The sequence below is a fragment of the Chelonoidis abingdonii genome, chromosome 23 (assembly GCF_003597395.2).
Source record: "Chelonoidis abingdonii isolate Lonesome George chromosome 23, CheloAbing_2.0, whole genome shotgun sequence".
NCBI lineage: Eukaryota > Metazoa > Chordata > Testudines > Testudinidae > Chelonoidis > Chelonoidis abingdonii.
This window is the reverse complement of record NC_133791.1, coordinates 13,013,819-13,036,359: the sequence shown is the minus strand read 5'-3', so window position 1 is coordinate 13,036,359 and position 22,541 is coordinate 13,013,819. Positions and strand designations below refer to the sequence as shown.

General features: G+C 45.3%; 1 protein-coding gene across 1 annotated transcript in view; it reads left to right on the top strand.

Annotated features, from left to right (window-relative positions):
* DHRS3 (dehydrogenase/reductase 3) overlaps nt 1-20,107 on the top strand; it is a 40,990-nt gene extending 20,883 nt beyond the window's left edge. The window contains exons 2-6 of the mRNA XM_032775376.2: nt 13,798-13,941; nt 14,464-14,583; nt 15,426-15,664; nt 16,618-16,743; nt 18,346-20,107. Of these exons, the coding sequence (XP_032631267.1) occupies nt 13,798-13,941; nt 14,464-14,583; nt 15,426-15,664; nt 16,618-16,743; nt 18,346-18,430 (714 nt within the window). The 3' untranslated portion in view covers nt 18,431-20,107. The remainder of the gene's footprint in view (nt 1-13,797; nt 13,942-14,463; nt 14,584-15,425; nt 15,665-16,617; nt 16,744-18,345) is intronic.
* Nucleotides 20,108-22,541: the final 2,434 nt, after the last annotated feature.

The following is a 22,541-nucleotide window of genomic DNA, read 5'->3' as shown; positions in this document are numbered from 1 at the left end:
ATCAATAACATTTTAGTTTAAAACAATTTAAAATTAAGAAAATTCTAAATTAAACTGAACATCCTTTTTTGATCTGTATATTGCAGTCAACATAAATGTTGGATGGAAAGCATTACATCTTGAATTAAAGTGTCCAGTCTGGGGAGGTTCTGAGCATTTCCTGGGAAGGGCTAAGGCCATGTCTACACTACCCGTGTAATTGTTCTGTTGGGGATCGATTTATCACGTCTCGTCTAGACGCGATAAATTGATCCCCGAATTGACGCCCATACTCCACCACAGCAGGAGGAGTAGGCGGAGTTGATGGGGGAGCCGCGGCAGTCAACTTGCTGCCATAAGGACGGCCAGGGAAGTCGAACTAAGATACTTCCCCACATAGTGTAGACCAGCCCTCAATGTCCTCAACTCATCCCTCAAGTGTAACTTCAGTAGATTGTGAGAGCACTTAGCTCCTCTGTAGGATCAAGCCCAAAATCAGTAACAGAGTTGGGTGAGTTCTAGGGGAAAATGTTACACAAATGTACATGCAAATTCCTAAACAAATCCCTCCAATTATGTTTGTGCTGCCCCCTTTTTTTATCCTTTCCACAGACATTGTTTTCTCTGCACCAGTTTTATAGTTTGCATGTTCAAATGCTCATTTCCTTTCCATTAGCAGTCACACCGGAAACCTTTTTGAGAGTTAAGCTCATCTGGTCAGGTGACTTACATGACCAGTCAAGACTAACCTTTGAATTTCACATTTCCCTTCACCCTAACAATTAGCGCTTTTACAAAATAAACGGGCAACCTAAACTCTGCTGTTTCTTGCTTTACGAAAATAAGTGGTCCAACCCTTAATGTCAGCGTAACTTTCTATTGTTGTTGCAGTTAATGCATAAGCCTGTTTTAACCTGTGATGTGTTATGTTCTGTGGGATCCTATTACCCTGGGAGGTATGAGCAGTCACAATCATAATAATAATTAATAATGCTGAATTCAGAAGAAAGTATGCAAAAGGACACTGCTCAGTATATTGATGTTGGATCAAATCATTTTCCCAAATCAGACCCAATAACGTTTGACGCTCTTTTTAGCATTTTGTTCATTGGCTTTTCCCTGATCCCAGTCTACTAAAGTAGTGCTCTCTGCACCTGCATCTTTTATCTCCACACAATGTCCTGAACTCTCCATGGAAATTTTTATATGACTGTGAGTTATGCGGGCTACTGGTAGGGGTGAAAGTAAGTTAAAGGACTTACTGGTTCGCCGGAGTCCTGGGCAGGGGTGAGGCCTCAACCAGAAGAGGCAGGGCCTTTAAATCAAAATTTAAAGGGCCAGGGGCTCCGGCCGATAAGGGGAGCCCTGGGCCCTTTAAAGCACTGCTCGAACCCCTCTACCAGAGCCCCAGGGTAGCAGCGGCAGGGCTCCCACAGGGATTTAAAGGGCCTGGGGCTTCGGCCGCTGCAGGAAGCCTTGGGCCCTTAAAAGCGCCACCTGAACCCTGCTGCCACAGCCCCAGGGTAACAGCGACAGGGCTCCGGTGGTGACTTAAAGGGCCCGGGTCTCCAGCCACTGCAGGGAGCCTTGAGCCCTTTAAATCACCAGCCTGGGGAAGCTGCTCCGGTTCAGCACAACATACTGGCTCTTGCCTGCTTACTTTCATCTCTGGCTAGTGGCCTGTCTTGCAGAGTGGATGGAGAGGGCTGCAGTGTAGCAGTATGATTATTTTTTTTAACTATTTATGTAGGAAGGTTTCACTGGTTTACAGATCTTTGCCATGAAAATATCAGAGAAGACAATAATCATTACAACAGTGAGCGTTGGTTGAAAGGAACATTAGACAGTAATATAATCCTCAGGCACGTCTGTTTACCAGGGTGTTACAAATGTACAGAGTGAGCATCTTTACACAACCCGTGATATGTCACTTTAAGTGATCTTATTAAATGGATTGAAATCTCTGATTGCGCATCTTTTAGACCTGCCAGGCTTGTTAAGCAAATATCAACAGTAAAAAAAAAAAAAAAAATTGGACAGGACAAAGTAATTATTTTTCCGAGATGGTGCACTGTATTTCTGTCTCTAGACATTTTCAAAGCGGTTCTACAAATAAATACGTTTTTTTAAAACTAATCCCCACCAGTGAACTCCTCCCCTTTGTTTTTGACTAGTTGCAGGCAGAACAGGATATTGATTTGGGTGCTTTAATTTCCCAGAGCAGAGGCAAGTTCTAACACATTGTGTGGCAGAAACTGACTGTTAAAAAGCTGTCATTTCTCCCCCTCATAAATGCCTCCATGAACCTTTGCAGTGTGGCGGTTTGTGGCCACTTGGTGCTTTTGTTGGCACGGTGCACTCCAATTGACCCTGTCCCAGCGTTAATAGGATTGTAAAGTCTGACTCCTACATGACCTCTTCTTGCAAACAACCCACCCTTCCTCTTCCTCCACTGTTCTATACAACGGAGCTGAGAAGTGTTGCTCCCCATGCAATCTGCAGTTACAGTTCTGTTACAGACAAAAGCGACTGGAAAAACCCCTGAAGAGAAATCAGCATGGGGCCACCTGTCCTCACACCCCCAATAGGTGAACAAATACCCTCTGTTCTCACAAAGTGGAGGGAAATGATCTTAAATTCCTGTATGCAGACAGAAAATCAGTGTTCTTTCCCATATAGCGAGGAAGGCCTCCATTGATCCAGCTTTACTGGGAGCAGGTGTCTGCATATTACTCCTGGGTTTCAGTTGCTTCTCTCCACCCCCTTTCCTTCCCTGTGGGAAAAGAAGGGTACATTTGAGACCTGGAATGTGGTTTGCATTTAAACGAATAACATAACAACACCCACCAGTGATTTTTAACACAGTCCTTTGGGAGGTCAAAATTTACAATAGATAAGCCAGAGATTCACAGTTGGAAGAACAAAACTGAGCAAACCTCGTTTATTTAATTTACATGACTGAGAACTACTGGGGCTGATTCTCAGGTTTGGCCAGGCTGCACTGAGCAGCCCATTTTTGTGGCACTGCCCCCTGATAAGATAGATCGGCCTCAAAGGTCAGGTTAGCAACCCAAAAATGCTCCGGCCTTTTCTCCCTGGCCACATTGACTGTTACGGGGGATGGTGGAGAGTCAGGGCACCAGCTCCACACCAACCAGGGATTTCCTGCATCCTGGCTGTGTCCACTCTGTACCAATGGAGCTGCACAATAAGATGTGGACCCCATTTGTTGCTATCTGTTAAGTGCTGACAGTGTGTTTGCTGCTTTACAAGGTCAGACACTAAGGCCAGTCCCTGCTATGCAGTGTTTGCTGTCTAAAAGGACCTTTATAGTTAAAGTTTTGGGGTCAGGTCCATAGGTGGTGTAAATCACCAGCGCTCCCCTGAAGCCAATGGAGTGATGCTAGTTTACTCCAGCTGAGGATCTCACCCCTGGCCTCCAGATATGAAAGACTTTTTCAGAGAGGATGGAACCTTCAGATATGTTTGATGTTCATACACCACCTGGCGGAAAGGAACATTTGTGATGGCGGAAGGAAAGAAGATGACTTTCGCTGGAATGGATTGCAACTGCGCTGCAAGAGTGCACCTGGCTGCAGCCAGCGCCTTCGGAGATCGAGAGTGCAGGGAAAAGAAGTTTTTTGTTTTATTTTGTTCTTTCCTGTCTGGAAGGAGAGGAAACTGAGAAAGGGCAAAAAGCAAGCAGGGCCAGCTCCAGGCACCAGCCGAGCAAGCTCGTGATTGGGGCAGCAGATTCTAAGGGGAGGCTTTCCTCCAATCCTTTTTTTTTTTTGCTTCGCCACTTTGGCCACCCTGTAGGGGGTGGCGGCACGGAGGAGGGGAACATCCTTCTGGGAACGGGCTGCGCACTCCGTCTGCAGGTGGCGCGGCGGGAGGGTCCGCGTGGCGAGTGACCCAGCTGAAGGAAGCCCTGGCCGCCCCTCCTCTCTCCCCCTCCCCCTGTTAGCCGGGGTATGCACTCCGCTGCCCAGGGCACATCTGCAGAGCAGGGAGTCCTCCTGCACCCTGACTCCGGCTGCCCCACACGGGGTTGTTTTTTTTGCTTGGGGTGGCAAAAAGCCAGAGCTGACCCTGAAAACAAGGACTTCAGAGAGGAGGAACCTCAGAGTAAAAGTCGCAGTCCTGGGGCAACATTAACTCAGCATTTTCTGAAGATACCATGGACTGCTCTCCTACTCAATTATCCATGAGCTCAATAGCTAAAACTGAACACTAGATTCTGATCTCATAGAGGGCCCAGCTGTGCTCCAATTGACATCAACGGCAAAACGACCATTAAACTCAATGGGAGTGAGATCAGATCTTTTTCTCCAGTATAAATCCAGCATATCTCTGCTCACCTCAGTGGTTACTCTGCATTTACTCCCTTGTAAATGAAAGCATCTCCTGGCCTTGCGAGTACAGGAGGCCTCTCATTTTATGGCAGTCCGATGGACACCTTTCACAGTCTTTATTGACCTTTATTCTTCATAGCTCAGCAAATGTTCCCACTTGACATGGCAATAATGCCTGGCTCTGTAGCAGTCAGGGAAATGGTGCATGGTGGACTAGCATCACTACTTTGTGTAAAACATTTGTGCTAATTCTGTTTGTTTGCCCCCACGCCCCTCAAACAATAAATCTGTATTTTAGCTTTGCAGGTATGGCTCAATTTACCCCTTGTATGTTATAAAGCATTAGGGGCTGTGATTATCAAAGGAACCTAAATGCTAAGGCACCCACATTCTGTTGAAATTAAATAGGAGTTTAACACCTTAGTCTCCTCTGAAATACCCAGCCATAAGCATTGCACCATTATATAGCTCCAAACCCATGTTTCATTTCTTATATTGTCTCTTCCATAACTCTGTCTCTAATGGCTATTTTTCTTCCTCAATTTAGCCTTCCATTCAAGAGTTTGGACCTGATTCTGCTCACTCTGACCAGTGTAAATCCAGAACTCTGCTGATGTCCGTTCACTTAGCCCAGTGTCAAAATATGTCTATGTGAGAGCAGATTCAGGCCCTTTAATGGCAGGGTGTCCTCATTTCCCTTTACGGAGGTGTTCCCAGTAGAATGTAGCAGGTCTCTTTGTGATAGTTAAGTTCAACAACAGTTAGGCTCTCCCAGGCTTTAACATGACCAACATAGCATGTTCTAACATACGACTTCCCTTGGCTTGACTGAAGCGAGTCTGTTAGGTCAAGCTAGCAAGTGTGATCCAATGTCAGACCTTTAAATCCTTGTCTAGAAAAGCCTGTGTGTGAAATGGCTAACTCGGGGCTACCCTCTCGGTCCCCCTATGCCCATATTTGTCCCTTTCCACCCCATCCCCTGCACTTTTGATTGCTTTCCAATATAGGAACTGGCAGAAGTTTGCCATTGCTCTGCTTTGTTTGCTTACAGTCATAAGTGCATTGTGGGGGTGCTGAGAACCATTAAATCAAACTGTAAACCCTGTAAATGATGGAAACCACTTCGAACCAGGGGTGCTGCCGCACCCCCAGCACCCCTAGCTCCAGCACCTATGCTTACAGTTCATACAGATTTCCCCCAGGGGCTGGGTTGAGTATTTTGATCTACTCCAGGCATCAAAAGGTTCTTTTTTCTTTTTAAAGCAAAGGCTGAGTTTTCACGCTGAACAGCCACACCTCCCACTCTGCCTGTAATCAGGTCTTTAGCATACCTCTCCTGTGAAGTACTCCTGAACTAACTTGTCTGTATTTACCCTGAGGGCAAGGGAGTGGAAGGGGTGGGGGAGAAAATCCGTACAACATCAAAACCAAAATACATTAATGTTTTTCAGGCTGTGGGGGTCTACAAACACCCTGAGGCCAGGATGCCAGAAACTCTCCCAGGATATAGAATATACTGAAATGTGTGTCTTGGGAGGCTAATTCTAAGGTGTGAGTGCCAGGGCTCTGCAGATATACTGGGATAAAGCTGAAATACTTCTCTGGATTATCTGCACTTTGTCCTTCCTAAAACTAGGCAGCAGCTCTCAGGACTGGGAACACAAAGGCTCTCTGTTTAAACATGAGTAACAGCCTGGGCAATTGGAAATGCCAACTCAAACAGAGCGACTTTTGTTTCTCTGACAGAAGAAGGAGGTTGAGAGGGGCCAAAATGTGTTATCCTACCCCCCCGCCCCGAATAGCTCTAGAAATCTGTGGCTAGGAGATGTTGTAGTTTCTTTTGATTTGTGAGGATAGCAGTAATGAGATCAAGGTGAGAAGGGCTCTGATATCTTTATATAAACACCTTTATCCCAGAGTATCTTCAAACTGATCTACAAACAAGATTGCTTCATCCATCCTGAAATGCTACCCACTTTCGGGATGGAACTCTGCGTCTGTTAACCATTGCAGAGAGTTGAGTTGCTCTGATCTAGTAAAACGCGCCCTGACTAATATAGAGTGAGGAGCATGGAGTGGGAGACGTTCTCTCTCAAAACTATTTAAGCTATCGACTCTTTTCCTGTTCTTATTTAGTGAACTTGTAGCTTCCCTAAATATTAGGGGCAAATTCATCACCGATGACATAGTAAAAGAGTGACCATTCTCTGGTTGTGTCCCAGTTTATGCCAGCAATGCATCTGGGCTGCAGATTAAATAGCTTTGCCAATGCTCTCCAATGACTGAAAAATCCCTGTAATGGATCTCTAAAGGTCGGGAGTTATAGATCATCTCCCCTGCAGAAATTTTTCTTTCTCGTGCTGTCTCTCTACTTTTTAAAATACACCTTTTTCAGGCTTTCTTCTTCACTCCTGTAAAATCTCATGCGATTCTTGCTCTATTTTCGGTGATGTGATATCTCCCTGGAGGACACCTGAAAGCTGTGAATAAGCCATAGGACACCTTTATGACATCACTGGCTAAAGGGTCCATCCCACTCCCGATGGACTAAATATAGCTCACGTTGTTCTGCAGTGTGTTACAGCAATCTCCAGCAGCCTTTCTCTTTGATACAGAGATGCAATCAAAACCTGCTTGGAGCAGGTCATGCTGGGGCCTCCATGGGTCTCCTATCTGTGTTCAGGACAGTGGCAGCTGATAATCTGTACCAGTTTATACAAATCCCTCAATAGCATAACTCCCATTGACTTGTTTGATGGGGGAAGGTTAGGATTTAAGCCAGGGGTGGAGAGGGGGAGGCATTAAGCTCCTGGCAAATAGCCAGCACAGGCCTCTATGGGACATTCTTGACTTAGAATAACGGCATCCCGGGGGCATGTCTCGTTAGCACCCTAAAGTTCAGAGTTAAAGATTCCTGAGTCGAACTCTGTCTGCTGAGCCTGCTGCTCTGGCTAGAATGATTCCCCTAAGGCCAGGTAAGGAGCTCGGTGATTTGCCAGAGAGAAGAAGATAAAGTGATAGGGCTTGTTTTGCAGACCAAACCTGAGAATCAGTCCTGGGGAAATGTGCAGTGATCTGAGAGGTCGCAGCCATTAGCTACTTTTAAAGTTCCTGTGCCCTCATAAATCTCCCAATATTTCATGTGTCCGCTAGCAGGAAGAATCCCTCCACTACCACCAGCTGGTAGCCTAAGCGATTGCTTTCACATTCCACCTGCCTCCCTGACTGCCAACCACTGGGGTCACCCAGAGGTAACCACAGGGCAGGAAGCCTCTGTGAGCAGCCCTGCCACAGCAGGGATTAACCGCCTCACTGGGCCGCTGCCCTCAACAATTTTCTGGTCAGTAACTTTTTGAAAGGAGAGCGTGTCTTGTGCCATAGGGAGGGGGTGGGAGTGGGTGGGGAGAGAAGACATGGTGGCTGGATTCTTTCCAGGGTGGGAAACCATCTGTCTAATAACTTCTTCATGACAGAGATTAAATTTTCCTTCCCATCCCTCCCCTCTCCACCTCCAAACCCATGAATGGATGGCTATGCAACATCCTGACATGCCACGTAATAAGGAACAGTGTCTCTCTGTCTCCTTCACCACTGCGTCTCTCTTTCTAAGGCAGGAATTCCTGGCACCGTGAGGATTCCTCTCTCTAGCTTTTAGCTGCCAACTTAGTAGCCAGTTTGGAACAAAAGCCTTAAATTTTAATACTGGTACCCAAACTGGAATCCCAGATCCAAACACCTCGGAACTTTGGAGCATTCAAAGTCCAAATCCCCCCTCTGCATTTTGCAAATGCTCCCTATCTTTAAAATGGGCCGTTCCCTGAACTCCAGATCCAGACACCTTTCAAGTTTCGGGTGTTAAAAAGCTACATACTTTCTCTTTGCAATAAGATAAAGCTGACTGAACTCTTTTAAGGCTGACTTTAAGCATAAGGTACGATGACAGTTGCTTAGTGTGCCATGTCCGAAGGAGTGTCAGAGTAGTGCAGAGAGCACCACGTTTGCTCATCTAAAGCCCAGCAAGAGACAACATTTGCAAAACACGGGAAGGGATTCTGACACTTAACAGTGAGAGCCCAGAAAAGGGCTTATTTGGAAGCAGATGGGGCTCCCAAACCCACCTGTGACTCTCAATCCCTTTGTGGCTAGTCGTGATATGATCTAATGCAACCTCACCAGGGCGGTCAACAGAAAACGTCAAGCTGCAAATGCGTTAAGGTGGCTTGAATTCAGATGAGTTCGGCTCCTATGAGTAGGGTGGTGCAAACACTCCTTGGAAAGGGATAATGGAGAAGCCACCAGGAAAAAGACAATAATGGGACTGGAAACTATCACATCATAGGAGAGGAGGAAAAAGAAGTAATGACATCTGCTGGCCAGGCATCTATGGGCCACAACTCTCCGTGGCGATGGAGTTCAGGAACAATGGATAGTACTGCGGGCCTCAGGTTGCAACAGCAGTTGAAAGTCTGCTGGTGCTTTGGATTGGCAAAAGGTTTCTGTTCCTTCTCAGCCCCTGTCCAAAACCCTGTCAGGATTTGAGCTGTAAAGAGGCAGAGACGCAGGACAAATAGGGATGCGTCAACTCAGCCTTCTGGCCAAATGTCAGACAGAGACTGAAAGCCTCACACGTGAGCCTGGTCTTGTGAGAGTATTCAGCCTGGTTTCTAGACCAAAGACATTTTGGCTAGACATAGAGGCGAGGCATTTTGAGTTTTGCCCATCACTACAATCAGCAAAAAAGGCAGCAGGAAGGTTGAATTTGTAGCCATTACTTTTCTCCTCCACAAAGGCTAACACATTCTGAGTCTGGGCAGTGCCATGGACTGGGAAAACTAAAGGAAGAGGAGCTGGAGCTGTGGCAAGGGTACAGCACCTCACCCAGTACCTCCAGAACAGCCCACATTTTGATGGAGTCATCTTGCAAGACTCATCACAAGCTACTTAAAGTCCAAAAATAGCCATGATTGGCTTACAAAATGTTACCATCTCCCACACATGCACCATAATGCGATGGCACGCTCGTCCCCTGCTTGTACAGTTCTTCACAATGTATTTCCTGACATCATTATTTGTAAGTTTGTCCCCATTTGACTCATACAGATGGCAGTGCTGACAAGCAGAATGGAAATGGAGAGAGAAATCTGTTTCCTGTTATCTATCGGTCGTGTGATAGCCCAGACAGCTGGGGAGGATAGGTCATTTTCTTGCCTCGTCTGGTTCCTCCTGTCTGGCTCACTCTCTCTCTCCGCCTCTTCAGTTTGTTGATTTACTGTACTTTTTCACCAGTTGCATCGATGGGCATGAACCTGGCAGTCCCCATGCAAACAACAGGCTACCCTCCCCATGACTGTAAATGCATAATTCCATAGATTTTTGCCTGATGCCTTCATAAGCAGCCACCAGTGTTGTTTTGTTTCCCTCTTCATACATAAATGAGAGGCCTAGAGAATTTTATATTATCCCTTTTAGATTTCATCACTCCCTCTGTGATCACACTGTTCCTCCTCCTCCACCCTTTTAAAAATACATCTTCAACAGTAACTTAAAATCTTGTGAAATTTCACACATTCTGACTTTCTCTTCGAGTCTACAGAGCAGACATTGGAAGTGACGCCCAGTCAAGCTATGAATACAAGAAGGCACTGAACACAGACTAACTTCAGTTTTGCAAGCTTGGTGGAGGTGGTAGGGATTATTGGGATAGGGTGAAGCACAGAGGCCTGCAAGCACAGGTTTGTCAAGGCTAGCTTTTAAAAGGGTGACTTTTAAGCAGGGGGCTGCTGGGCTGGCTAGGAGAGCATTCTACACTCTGCCATTTATTTGTTCAGACTTTTGGCCATAGTGGATATTTTCTTGAAGAATTTTAAAGCTGGAGACCTATTTCTCCTTCCCCACGACCTCCTCTGTGAGCCAAGGTTTCCAGCAAAATGACTCTGGCCCAATGGCGCCTGCTCTAAATGCTCTATACATCCTATCCCCCGTGCATAGTACCGAAGTTCTGCTTCTTTCCTTTCCTCCTCAGTGTTGTCCTGAGACAACCCCAATGAAACGTGAGTGTCTGCCCGCTTAGCTTTATCATTGCATATCACAGCAAGACCATACATAGTATGGTTCTTCTCAGAGCAGCTTCGAAATAGGGTTAACTAGAGAGATTTGCATTTTTGTATCTTCTGGTTACGCCTTTGGAACAAATGGGTGTGAAAGAGAGAGACAGGCAGACTCATGCCTGAGCTACCGTCGAACCAGCTCTTTGTTTGATTGTGAAGCCAAATGGAGCACAGTCAACAAACCTCCGAAGAGACAGAAGCTCCTTTACATCTCCAGATGTATATGCGTTTCTGGGTTTGTGTCTAATTAGAGATACATAAAGAGTCCAGTGGTTTAAAGAACAGCATTCATTTTAAATTTAACCCATTAAGGAAGTTGGCTGGAACCCAGATGCACTCAATTTTTATCCATGTTCAACTGCACTTCAGGTGTCCTTTGTGCTGCCGGAGCAGTTTAAATAAGAACCAAGCCTTGTGCTGATAACAAAGTGGCTCATCTTGTCCTGCGGGAGGAAACTTTCCTCAAGAGCTTTATTGTGGTCAGGGAATGCTGAATACCCTGTCGTCTTGTGCTGTCATCCAGTTGACTCTGGGGGTTGCGTTACAGGCAGTTATGTAATTTGGTCTCTGTACCTTTTTGTCTTTCAGCACTTGGTTACCCAAAAGTCAAAGATCGCGAAAATCCTAAAGATGAAATGTACTACTTCTTTAACCCTTTTTAAAAAGACCAATTTACCAATCAGTTCACACTAATCATCACAGTGAGTGTAGTGGCCGAAAGCTTGAGTCACGCAGTCACATAAGGTCTGTATTTCAGAAGATTTTTCTACCAGCAGTAGCAAATTGCTCAGAAGTGAAGCCATCATTAAGGCTAAAAGCCTTTCCTGTTATGAGCCCAATTTTCCAATCTCCTATGCAGAATAACCCACTTAGGAGGAGCATTTGGCCCTGAGAATTTCTTCTCTCTTCTATGGTTTAATCCTGGTTATGCCATGCCGTTTTAGCTCTGTTGATCCCTTAATCCTGAATAATAATTTGAATTAAGAATGTTGTCTTCTGTGGGGATTTCTCTGTGATGAAAACTGTGCACTTGTGAGCGTAAGTAACCTATGGGTTTTCTCTTTTTTCCTGCTTTGCCTACTGGCTTTTGGGGAGGTCGGTGCCATTAAAGTCTGTAGAGAAGCTTGCTGTCCTGTAATTTCGTTTTTGTAAAATGACAAGTTTCTGATGGCTCATGGTGATATGGACAGAATGTCCCTTGGGTAGGGCGAATCAGGGCGACTGCTCTGGGCCCCGCGGGCTGGTGCCATTGGTCCCAGAAGACATAGGTGTGTGGTAACTAGGGGTGCATGGGATGCTGTAGCACCCCCAGGGTCCGGGCTGCCAGCCCATCATGCTTGGGGTCCCGGTTGCCGCCCCATGCCATCCCACATCCGGCTCGGCCGCCTGCGTTTGGTGCAGCGAGTCTCCTGCCCCCTCTGCTGTGGCACTATGGCAAACAGTAGCCCCACAGTGGGTGCCAGCAGCTGCCAGCAGCAACAGGCAGCCTAGCACCGGGCCGGATTCATCCCACTGGCCTAGCCAACGATGCAGAGCAGGGTCCCCAAGCCGGCAGGAGCTGATTTGTCCCGGGCCCTTCACCTTCCTAGGGATGGCCCTGGATATGGAGGCTGAGAAGTTTTTTTTGTAACTGTTAGAGAACAGAGGAGGTGGATTGGTTCATGGGCAAGAGTCTTAAAATTTGGGGAAGTAGAAATACTTCATAAGAGCTTTACAGAAAGGAGAAATTTATGGTGTGTTCCGGAGGGAAAAATCTGCCTGTCAGTTAAATCTGTTACCCCGTGGTCTTAATGCTCCACGGGAAGTGGTGAAAGCCTCATTGTTCACTCAAGACGTTTTAAAACTAGACTGTGTGAGTCACAAGAAAACGTGCTGCAGAGTACATTCTAGCTGGAAGAAGATGAACCTCGAGGACCTTTTCAATCTCTAACTTCTGTGGGGCCACTGAAATGTACAACAAGGTGGCTGCACTTATGGCTTCATTATATCCCAGTTCTGTGCTGGACAATCTGAATTTCTTGTTCAGGAGGCCATTAGGAATTGTTCTAATTCTTGTTACAATACGCTTTCTCCCCTGAGTGTTCTGTCAGCTTGTTAAATAAATGCTGAATGAGAGCTTGCATGTATTCACTGCAAAACAAATAAAAGTAACAATTGCGGTTTCTGACTTCAAATGTCCTTGTCGATGTGTGTTTAGAGTTCCCACAGCCCCACTGCAGACACTGACCCATTATTCTGAGCATATATCATAGGTGCTGCAATGTCCCCAGCACAGCAAATCTGAGACAAAGTTGGTTTAGGAATCTTAGGGCTTGAGTCTGTGGCCTTACTTAGACAGACAGCCTATTGAACTCACTCAGTGGTGAGTGTCCTTGCTCTTGTGGGCTTAACTGAAAACCACAACATTGTTTTATAATGAGCTTTTTTTATTTTGTTATTTTTGCTTAATTTCCTCCTCTTTAGTATAGTTTTGGCCTCTCCTCCTCCATTCTCTTGAGTTGGGAATTCACCTAGAATAGTGGTTTTTCAGACTTTTTAGGCTGGATACCTCTTTCCAAATAATGTAGTCTACTGCGGACCCTCATCTGAGATAGAGTCATAATATACCTATGATTAGATTGCCAAGTCTTACGAAATAAAATGCATTGTCCACCATTTCAGAATTTTTCTCGTGTATCCCCTGACAAGAGCTCACATACCCCAGTTTGAAAATCTCTGCCCTGGAACAATAGCTTATAATGTCAGCATTCTAAACTGTTACTTTCCATGGGGTGACTAAACTGTATTTCACCTTACTAGGGAGCAGAAGCTCTAACGAAGTGTAATAGTCAATATTTGACAAGCAATAATATGCATTGTGTATATATAGGGTCGATGTTTTTAGGGTTAAACCTAACCCACTTCCCTGAGTTCCACCCCATGTCTGCATGACAAAATTAGGATTCAATCAGAGAAAATGTTTGTTTTGATGGTTTGTTTGTTTTAATTGCCCATGTGCCTGGCTTGTTTAAGGATCGCCACTGGCCAGTCATTCGGCCCAGAGCTCAGATTTTCAGTGTTGGCTGTTACACAGGTTGCAAATAAAAAGCCTTCACCTGGACGCTGTGCATCAGTCACCATCACAATGGAGTCACTTCACTCTGGCCACCACCAACACCGTAGTTCCCTATACCCATGTGCTACATAAATATTTTCGTTTAAAAATCAGCGTGGCCCTAAATGAAACAATGTGACAGAACTGGCACTGCAATTGCAATTAACGATCCATGTCGAATTGTTCAAGTTAGAAACAGATTTTAATTACGGTAGATTCAAAACAGGAACAATTTTACTTGAGCAAATGTTTCTTGCTGCAGATCATCCTGTGGGGTCGAACTGAGAAGTATCTTAAGGAAACCACAGAGGAGATTAGAATGATGGGAACGGAGTGCCATTACTTCATTTGCGATGTGGGAAATCGAGAGGAAGTCTATCAGCAAGCCAAAGCTGTCCGGGAAAAGGTTGGTCTGTGTGGTGAATCCGGTGATGGACCTAGCTTAGAAAATCCCCTAACCAGGGGCAAGTAGGAAACATTCTCTGGCAACTTAGGAAGAAGAGAAGCTACTGGCTATGTCTCAAAGACCTGGCCCTATCTGTTTTTTGTTTTTATGGTAGGGACTAAAGGGCCTGATTCTCCAATGCCATGCGACCTTACTTTGACATTTATATCTGGGCAAAGAAGTTATGGAGTGCTACCAAATCAGAATTCTCTACCCATTCACACTGGGTGTCCACTTGACACCAATTTTGTACAGAGGAAATATTTGCACAAAGCATAAAAACAGCAGAGAATCAGTCCTGGTAGGTTTTATGCTGGATCCTGACACTGTATCAAGAAGCTGAGTATGGAAGGAGCAGAAATAAATAGCTGTGAAAGAGCAACTATCCCATCACTGAAGTAGAAGGACCAAAGTGACTGCTGTATTTGTGAAAAGAGATGTTCACCGTAACCAATCAGCTCCCCTCCCTTTTTCTTTTTGCAGGTTGGTGATATCACCATCCTAGTGAACAATGCTGCTGTCGTTCATGGTAAGAGCTTGATGGACAGCGATGATGATGCTCTACTCAAATCACAACATATAAATACCCTGGGACAGTTCTGGGTAAGATAAGCTCCTGTATCCAGCGTATTCAGACTTGGAAATGAGAGTGACAAATCGCAGCCAGTAAACACTTGGCTGCTGCTAGACTTTTCCAAACAATGCTTGTTAGGATCAGCCTGACATGAAAACGAGCCAGGAAAAACAATGTGAAAGGCAAAGGGCAGGGGAGAGAAGTCTGAGGGAAAAATTGAGTTTGACAGATTCCCTCAAATTGATTTCAGTTACTTCTGCTAAAATATCATATTAAAGGCTTCCAGTAATTATAAAGCCTCTGATGCTCTTTTAAACCCACCCTGCAACTTATAAGAAAAACTCTGATTTCCTTTGAGAAATCCCAGGGGGCACAAAGGAGAGTTTCTCTGTTTGATGCACATCTGGAACATGAGAGAAACATGACCAGATGCATCGCTGCATTGTTCATGGAAGAGAGCTTGCATTAAACTCATTCAGTTTCTAATTAGATCAGTTAAAAAATAATATATTTGTGTTGTTCCTCTCCATGTTGAAGTCTTTATCCTAAATAATGTGCGTCTGAGCAGACCAGGGCATGATCTTCATTGTCTTGTATTTTGCACACGGCTTAGTATTGTGATAGCGCAGGTTTGGTTTTGTTCACATGAGATCAGGTTAACTGAGGCTTTTTGGAACCCCTCACAGAGCAGTGAGGTTCCCTTCAACATGAAGCTGGGTATGAATCATGAAGTTTGAATGGAATTACTCCGCATACCCCTGCACAACTGAAATCACAATTGGGCCCTGCTTCACTAGGCTTGTTTTCTTAGTAGCTACCATTTCTGTTGTGTCTCTGCTTAAAGAAGTTTTCTCTCTCGGTTTCTTTACAGACTACCAAGGCCTTCCTGCCACGCATGCTGGAGCTGCAGAATGGGCACATTGTTTGCTTGAACTCTGTCTTGGCCTTGTCAGCCATCCCTGGTGCCATTGACTACTGCACCTCCAAAGCATCTTCCTTTGCCTTTATGGAGAGCCTGACCTTGGGATTGCTGGACTGTCCTGGAGTGAATGCTACAACAGTCCTGCCTTTCCACACCAGCACAGAGATGTTTCAGGGCATGAGAATAAGGTCAGTCCAGGAGAGGCTGGTTAAAACATCTCACTGAAATTATTCAACTGAACATGTTCGTTAACGCCTGGGGTTTTTTTAAAGAGAATTTGATGTCTGATCTGACTGTGATCAGAGGGGTCACTCTATGCCTCCTGAAACCATCAGGCTGGTTCTTCTGATTTGCTGGTACACCCCCAACATGTACACTTCAACTTGCCTTTCCTATGAGACAGTGTCTTCCAGGCACTTGTTTCTAGAGAGAAAATTAGAAGTGACTTTGAACTGGGAGCCAGCTGTGGACATCAGAGCAGAGGAACCAAACTGATGTCTGAGGTTGTTCAAAGGGGCGAATAGTCCTACAAATTGGGAATCCACACAACAAGTTCCTAGTTCTTTCTTTATTCCTACTGAGGGGCTCAGTCTCCCACACTGAAATGAATGGCAAAAAGTTCCACAGACAGTGGCGAGAAGAGCACTGGACCCATGCCTATTCCTATGAAAGTTAACCATATTCAAGGAGTTAATGACTAGCCAAATGAACTCTTTGCCAGTGGATCTGTATCTCTTGATACGAACTGCTAACACAGTTTGTGCAACCTCCACCTTGGTGAATGGTGCAATGTGACGTTGCCGTTGGCAGCTGGAAATCCATGTTCCTGGTATTAAAAGGAGTGGGGAGCATCTGTTTTTTGTCTTTCACTGCCAGTAATTTAATCCAAGAAAAAGGCAGGAGAGAGGAAGAGGAGGGAGTGGCCCCTGTTATGCCCTCTTACAGGATGCAATATATGCTCCCCTCAGCCTTTGCTGGTTTGGGTGGTGAGTGAGAGGATCAGGGTCTCCTCCTCTCTCTGCTCCTCCCTGACAGTTTTGTAGGGTGGTTGAATGCCAGCAGCAGCTCAGAGAGCCCAAGGACTGGGATTGTACGGCACCCTAATTAGATAATGAGTTTACTTCTTAATTTCTTCACTCAGGTTCCCCAATCTTTTCCCCCCACTGAAGCCAGAGACAGTGGCCAGGAGAACAGTAGAAGCTGTTCAGCTGAACCAAGCCTTCCTCCTCCTTCCATGGACAATGCATGTACTTGTCATCTTGAAAAGGTAAATATTTCACTTGTCTGTGGCTGCCTGACGCACTCATTTTACCCTTTGGGCAGGGATGGGAGGCAGTCTCGTTTTCTGTCTGCTAAGCCGAATCTCAGTTCGGCAGTTGCACGATACAATAATTACCTAGGACCAGATTGTTCCCTCCCACAGAAGCCAGAGGGCATCAAGGATGGGGAGAAAACTTTGCACGGTTCCGTGTGTAGAGTTGTCTTAAGCTTGTTACATCTGAGTATGCGTCCCCCAACACCTCAAAACTCACAGATCCCTGAGCTCTGTACTGACAATCCATTTCCAGGAAATGTCTTACTTATTAAAGCTATGAGAACATAAAAATGTAAACCAAAATTAATTATTTTTTTTGTGATCACTTTTTTAAGGGAACTTGAAACAGTGTGTGGAAAGTGAATCCTAGTCTCGCTCACTGAAATAATTGAGGACAGTGCACTGTAAATTTATTTTCTGTGAGCATTGAGACCAGAAAACATCTAAAAATAGAGCTCATCCAATCACAGAACTGAAACAATGCCATGTGACTTATGTCACCAATCACAACTAAATGACACGTCCCAGATTTCAGATAGGAAACAAAATTCTCAAGATATGTTAAATAACTTTGAATACCAAATAAATCTGAGAAAATCTTAATCAGTTCATGGACACATTACAACCAGAAAAAGAATGGGCATCTGTCAAATACACCTCTACCTTGATATAACACGACCTAATATAACATGAATTTGGATATAATGTAGTAAAGCAGCGCTCCAGGAGGGGCGGGGCTGCGCCCGCCAGTGGATCAAAACAAGTTCAATATAATGCAGGAAGATTTTTTTGGCTCCCGAGGACAGCGTTACATCGGGGTAGAGGTGGTGTATATTATTTGTTATAAATTATTCACTTAGCTTGTCATCACAATAGACAACAGGAAAATAGCACTTCAATCATACCAGGACCATGTGATGAAAAAGGCAAATACCTAAACAGATAGATGTGTATTCAAGATAAATATATAGATTGATTCTCAACATAAATTCTCAAGATTTATAACATTGAACAGAATCTTGCAATTTAAGAGACGTAGATAAGAACATAAGAATGGCCATAGTGGGTAGGACCAGAGTCCATTTAGCCCAATATTTTGTCTTCTGACACTGGCCAATGCCAGGTGCCCCAGAGGGAATGAACAAAACAGGTAATCAAGTGATCCATCCTCTGTCGTCCATTCCGAGCTTCTGGGAAACAGAAGCTAGGAATGATGCCTTCTTACAGGTTACATTGTTCTACCAGGTCCTGTTTAGTAAACTGTCTCTTAGTAGGAGGAGACTCTGTAGCATTTTCTCCCTTAGGGCCAGTCATGCCAGGTTCGGATCAACTTCGGATCCCACCGATGTTGTTGGAAGCACAGCAACTTGCAAGACTGGACCCTTGGTATTTCTGACTGAAAGATTACTGACCCATGCCACAGTAGTCACCCCATCTTGAGTGTGTGTGTGTGTGTGTGTGTGTGTGTGTGTGTGTGTTTGCACGTCTTCTCATTAGAACAGATGGAAAGGTTGCACCGTGTGTTTATTTCCTTTCCCTTGGCTTCCTCTGCAGCATTCTCCCTCGGTCAGCACTTGAAGAAATCCACAAGTTTTCTGGAAGCTACACCTGTATGAACACATTTAAAGGGAGAACATAGACCTGGCCATACTTGGACTCATTCAAAAGTGAAGCCAACACAAGCATTAAAATCCTGACAAGATTGTGAATCAGCAGTCTTGGCTTTTAGCCTGCCTTGCTCGCGTGACTTGTGCTGCTCTCAGGCAACAAATTTCTTGCAGGTCATATTCATAGCAACGCGACCTTTGCACAGGACCGCATGGCTAGACTGGACTTTTGGCCGGAACAACAAAAATGTTGAGATTGTACAATGTTTAATTCTTTAGAGTCTGATTGTTAAATCTGCTCATAGTTTTAAGATTTAATTGTCATTTTAATTGTACCCTTAGCCTGCTAAAACCAGGGCACAGTACATCCCTCCCCACTCTGCTAACAGGAAAAGCAACTAGTGTTGATTTCAGATCAACTTTTTGAATGAGAATTTTAAAAATGGGTTTGCAGGGTTACTAGCTAAGGGTGTTGATTGGGACCCCACTTTTTCTCCCCTCACTGCACTGGGTGGCTGTACCTTATAGCTATTGAAACAGATCGTTCCTCGAATTCCTTCGGCATCTCTGGAAAGGAGCAAACAGCTGGTCCGCTCAGGGGCCGCTCAAGAAGCCTGCATGTGGAAGGACAGCACTAGCCATAGCAAGTCTTTATTGCTGCCTGTCCAAATGCTGAAGTGGGAGGCTCAGAAAGAACAGTGAAGAGACAGATTTCATGAGATGGACAATCTGATTAGCGGAAGGTCCCGCCTGCTGCTGAAATCATTTACAGAAAGTAATGGTCTTTCTGAATATTTTTGTTAATTTAGGGTGAAATATAATTTCCTTTTAGCAATAATCACTAGATTTCCTCTCATTTAGCCAGTGTTGGCTTGGAAACAAACTAACCTTAGGGCCTTCCTCATCACACCCCTATTCACCCAAGCAGTTCTTACACCGAGAGATCCCACTGGTCACCCCGCACGGAGAAGTAAATGGAATATGTGCCAAAAAGCGGAAGGGATGTAACTCATGGCCATGAAACATGAAGGTGGGAAGCGCAGTTAGGAAGGGCCTGATCTAACACCCATTGAAATCAATGGGGATCTTTCCAATGTCTTATGTGAGAGTTGGCTCAAGCCTTAAATGAGCCGAAAAAGGGAGGAAGCCGTGAGGTAGAATTCCCAACTAGACATTCATTTTTATTGTTTTTGGGGGGGTGGCGGGGTTTGTACAATACAGTTTCTTTAACAACCCAGTAAAGTACAGCAACACCTCCCCATGACCCATCCAGTGTGCAGCTCCGGGCATACTACCATGTATTAAACACAACCGAGAGAGGAATTAATCATAACTGCGGCGTAGATTGGCTGCGGGTGTGATATGCGAGCACCTCAAGAAAAGCGCTTTAAGGACTGTCTTGTGGCTAAAGCACAGGAGTGTGAGTTAGGATTCCTGCCTTCTGTTTGCAGCTCTGCCTCGGATTTTGTGTGTGACCCCGGGGCAAGTCACTTCTCTCACTGTGCTTCAGCTTCCCAATCAGCAAAGTCAGGGATACCAGTATTTCCTGATCTCACTGTTGTGAGGCTCGGTTCCTTAATGTTTGTCAAGTGCTTTGCAGTCCTCAAAATGGTGGGAGCAAAGTGTTATTTGCTTACAGGCTGAGAGGTTACTTGCAAAAATGTAGAGACAAGAGGAAGAATCCACATAATAAAACATCTCTTTTTAGAGGGGATCTGTGTTTTGTTGGAAAAGCTGGAAGTGGAGCCTCACATTTGGATGCTCTTGTTGTTCTCTTGTGTAGCATGGAGAGCAGAGAGCTCGGTTTCGTGATGCTCTTAAAATCTGAGGGTCTGATCCTTGGTTGGTGTATTCTGTGTAGATTCATCAATGAATGGATTTTGCCAATTGCACAACCTTCGGCAACAGTGGGCAGTCCGTCGGCCGCATGTGGCCCATCAGGGTAATCTGATGGCGGGCCGTGAGACATTTTGCAGATGTTGACTGTCTGCATGCACAGCCCGCCGCAGTGCCCAGTGGCTGTGGTTCACTGTTCCCGGCCAATGGGAGCTGCAGAAGCCCCACTGACCTAAGGGCTTGTCTACACTTGAAACACTACAGTGGTACAGCTGCACCACTGTAGCAATTCAATGTAGACACTGCCTATATTGACAGGAAGGGTTCTCCTGTTGCTATAGTTAATCCATCTGCCCAAGAGGCAGGAGCTAGAATTCTTCCATCGATCTAGCACTGTCTATACTAGGGTTTACACTGGCTTAACTACACTGCTCAGGGGGTGGATTTTTCACATCCCTGAGTGATGTAAACTGGATCGACTTAACTTTAAATGTAGAGGCCGATTCTGCAAAGAAATTGATCCATGCAGACTTTTTTGCCTACATAGAGTCCCAGAGAAGTGAATAGGATTCCATCAGAGCAGATCCCTTTGCAGGATCAGGGTCTTGGGGCTCTTTATTGCAATGATGGTATCCAACTTCCCTAGCTCTTGGAGATTTACTTGTAACTCTTCTTTCCTCCTGAGGTCAGGAGCCACATTATTATTCTTATGGCATCTGCTTTGAAAAGGCTTTCTACAGTGGGGTTTTGTATTGATTCCCTAGATATCTGCGGCTCTGTGGAGAGGTTGCTCCCCTAGTGGCGCTTGGAGGTTTATTTATTTTCTGAGAAGTGGGAGAATCTGTCAAGAGCTCTAGTTAGTTCATGGGAGAGCCCTTCCAGCGATCTGCCAGGAATACAAAGGTACCATCTGTATTGAGATCCATTTGAGGTGAGGGGAGACACTGCCCTCCTCCTCCTCTCCCTGTCTAATCCTGTGTGTTTTCTCATTAGCCATGATCAGGTATGCCAGCCTTGCAGCTGTAAGAACAAACAGAATTGGTGGAAGGGGGCTTCCCTGCTGGGTGTCTACCCTTAAATTAAAACTTAGTTTTGAGGGTCCATTCATTAATAACATGCCCATTCTAAGAGGAGGTAAAAGAAGCATTCCCACAGACTATACTGAATGCCCCATCCCTGCCAGTTGATGGACCTGCTCCTTCCCTGCACACTCAGTGCTGTCTGTTTCTTTCTAATGGCTATGAACAAGTCAAATGCCACCCGAGACTCACCCTTCCCCTCCCCGCACACACACCCACACACCCCTCCCCTCAGGGTCTCTGAGCGGACAGCAGGTCAAATAGCAGTCACAGTGGGGGAGAGGTATGCAGCAAACAGAACATAACAAGGAAAACATTGGCGCTTCGCTTTAGAATTCGAGTTGGACAAGATCCCTCCCTCTGGTGCTAAGAGAAGGAATGTTATGCGCCTTTATGAACTCGTTTCTTGTTTGGCTGGATACATTCTGAAGACTTTGTTTCACTGAGAGACGCCTCTGGAATGCTTGGTGAGGTCTTCTGTCCCCTTAGACATAAGGTTGACATCGGGTAAGCTGGAGGCACGGCTCATGCAGGCATGCTTTGTAGAAGCCTTAAGGCTTCTGCAAAAGAATTTCCGCCCTTCCACTTATTTTAATTTTGGTTTTCCCTGCTCTCTCCACCCTTTTTTTTTTTAATCCCTATATCATTATTGCACATTTCAGTGCCATCATCTTGTAGCCAGATGTCAAACAGAGGGTCTGGAATAAATCTAAGACAGAGGTATATATTTATCAGCCTGTCGGAAAAGGAGTCGAGATGAGGCTGCGGGAACAGGCCGTCGAGGTCTCCTGTGACATTAGCAAAGCTTTTCAGGTTTTCTCTGCTTGGCCCAACTTGTGACCCTATAGAGAAGTACCCAGAGTGCATTTTATTTTCCCTGTGCAGGAGGCGGCTGCTGCCCCTGTTAGAACTAGATTGGTAGGAAAACTTTACATGTTGTCGGACTTGTTCTGTCCTGCCTTAAAGCCTGAAGAGTGCCTGGGGTTTAAGTGGGGGCATAGGGCAGTGCTGTGTGTTGTCAGAGGCTGGTATTTGCACGCGATGATTTGCAGAGTGGGTGGATGGGGGATGGGTCCTCCCCACTTCACTTTGTTTAATGAAAAGCCATGCCACTTAGTGCAACCTGGGGCACTTAGAAGCAAAAAAAAAAAAAATAAAAATTGCCCTCTTCAGCTGTATGCTTTATGCTGAGTTGGTTTAGAAGAATCCAGAGAAGAGTGCGAGCTCC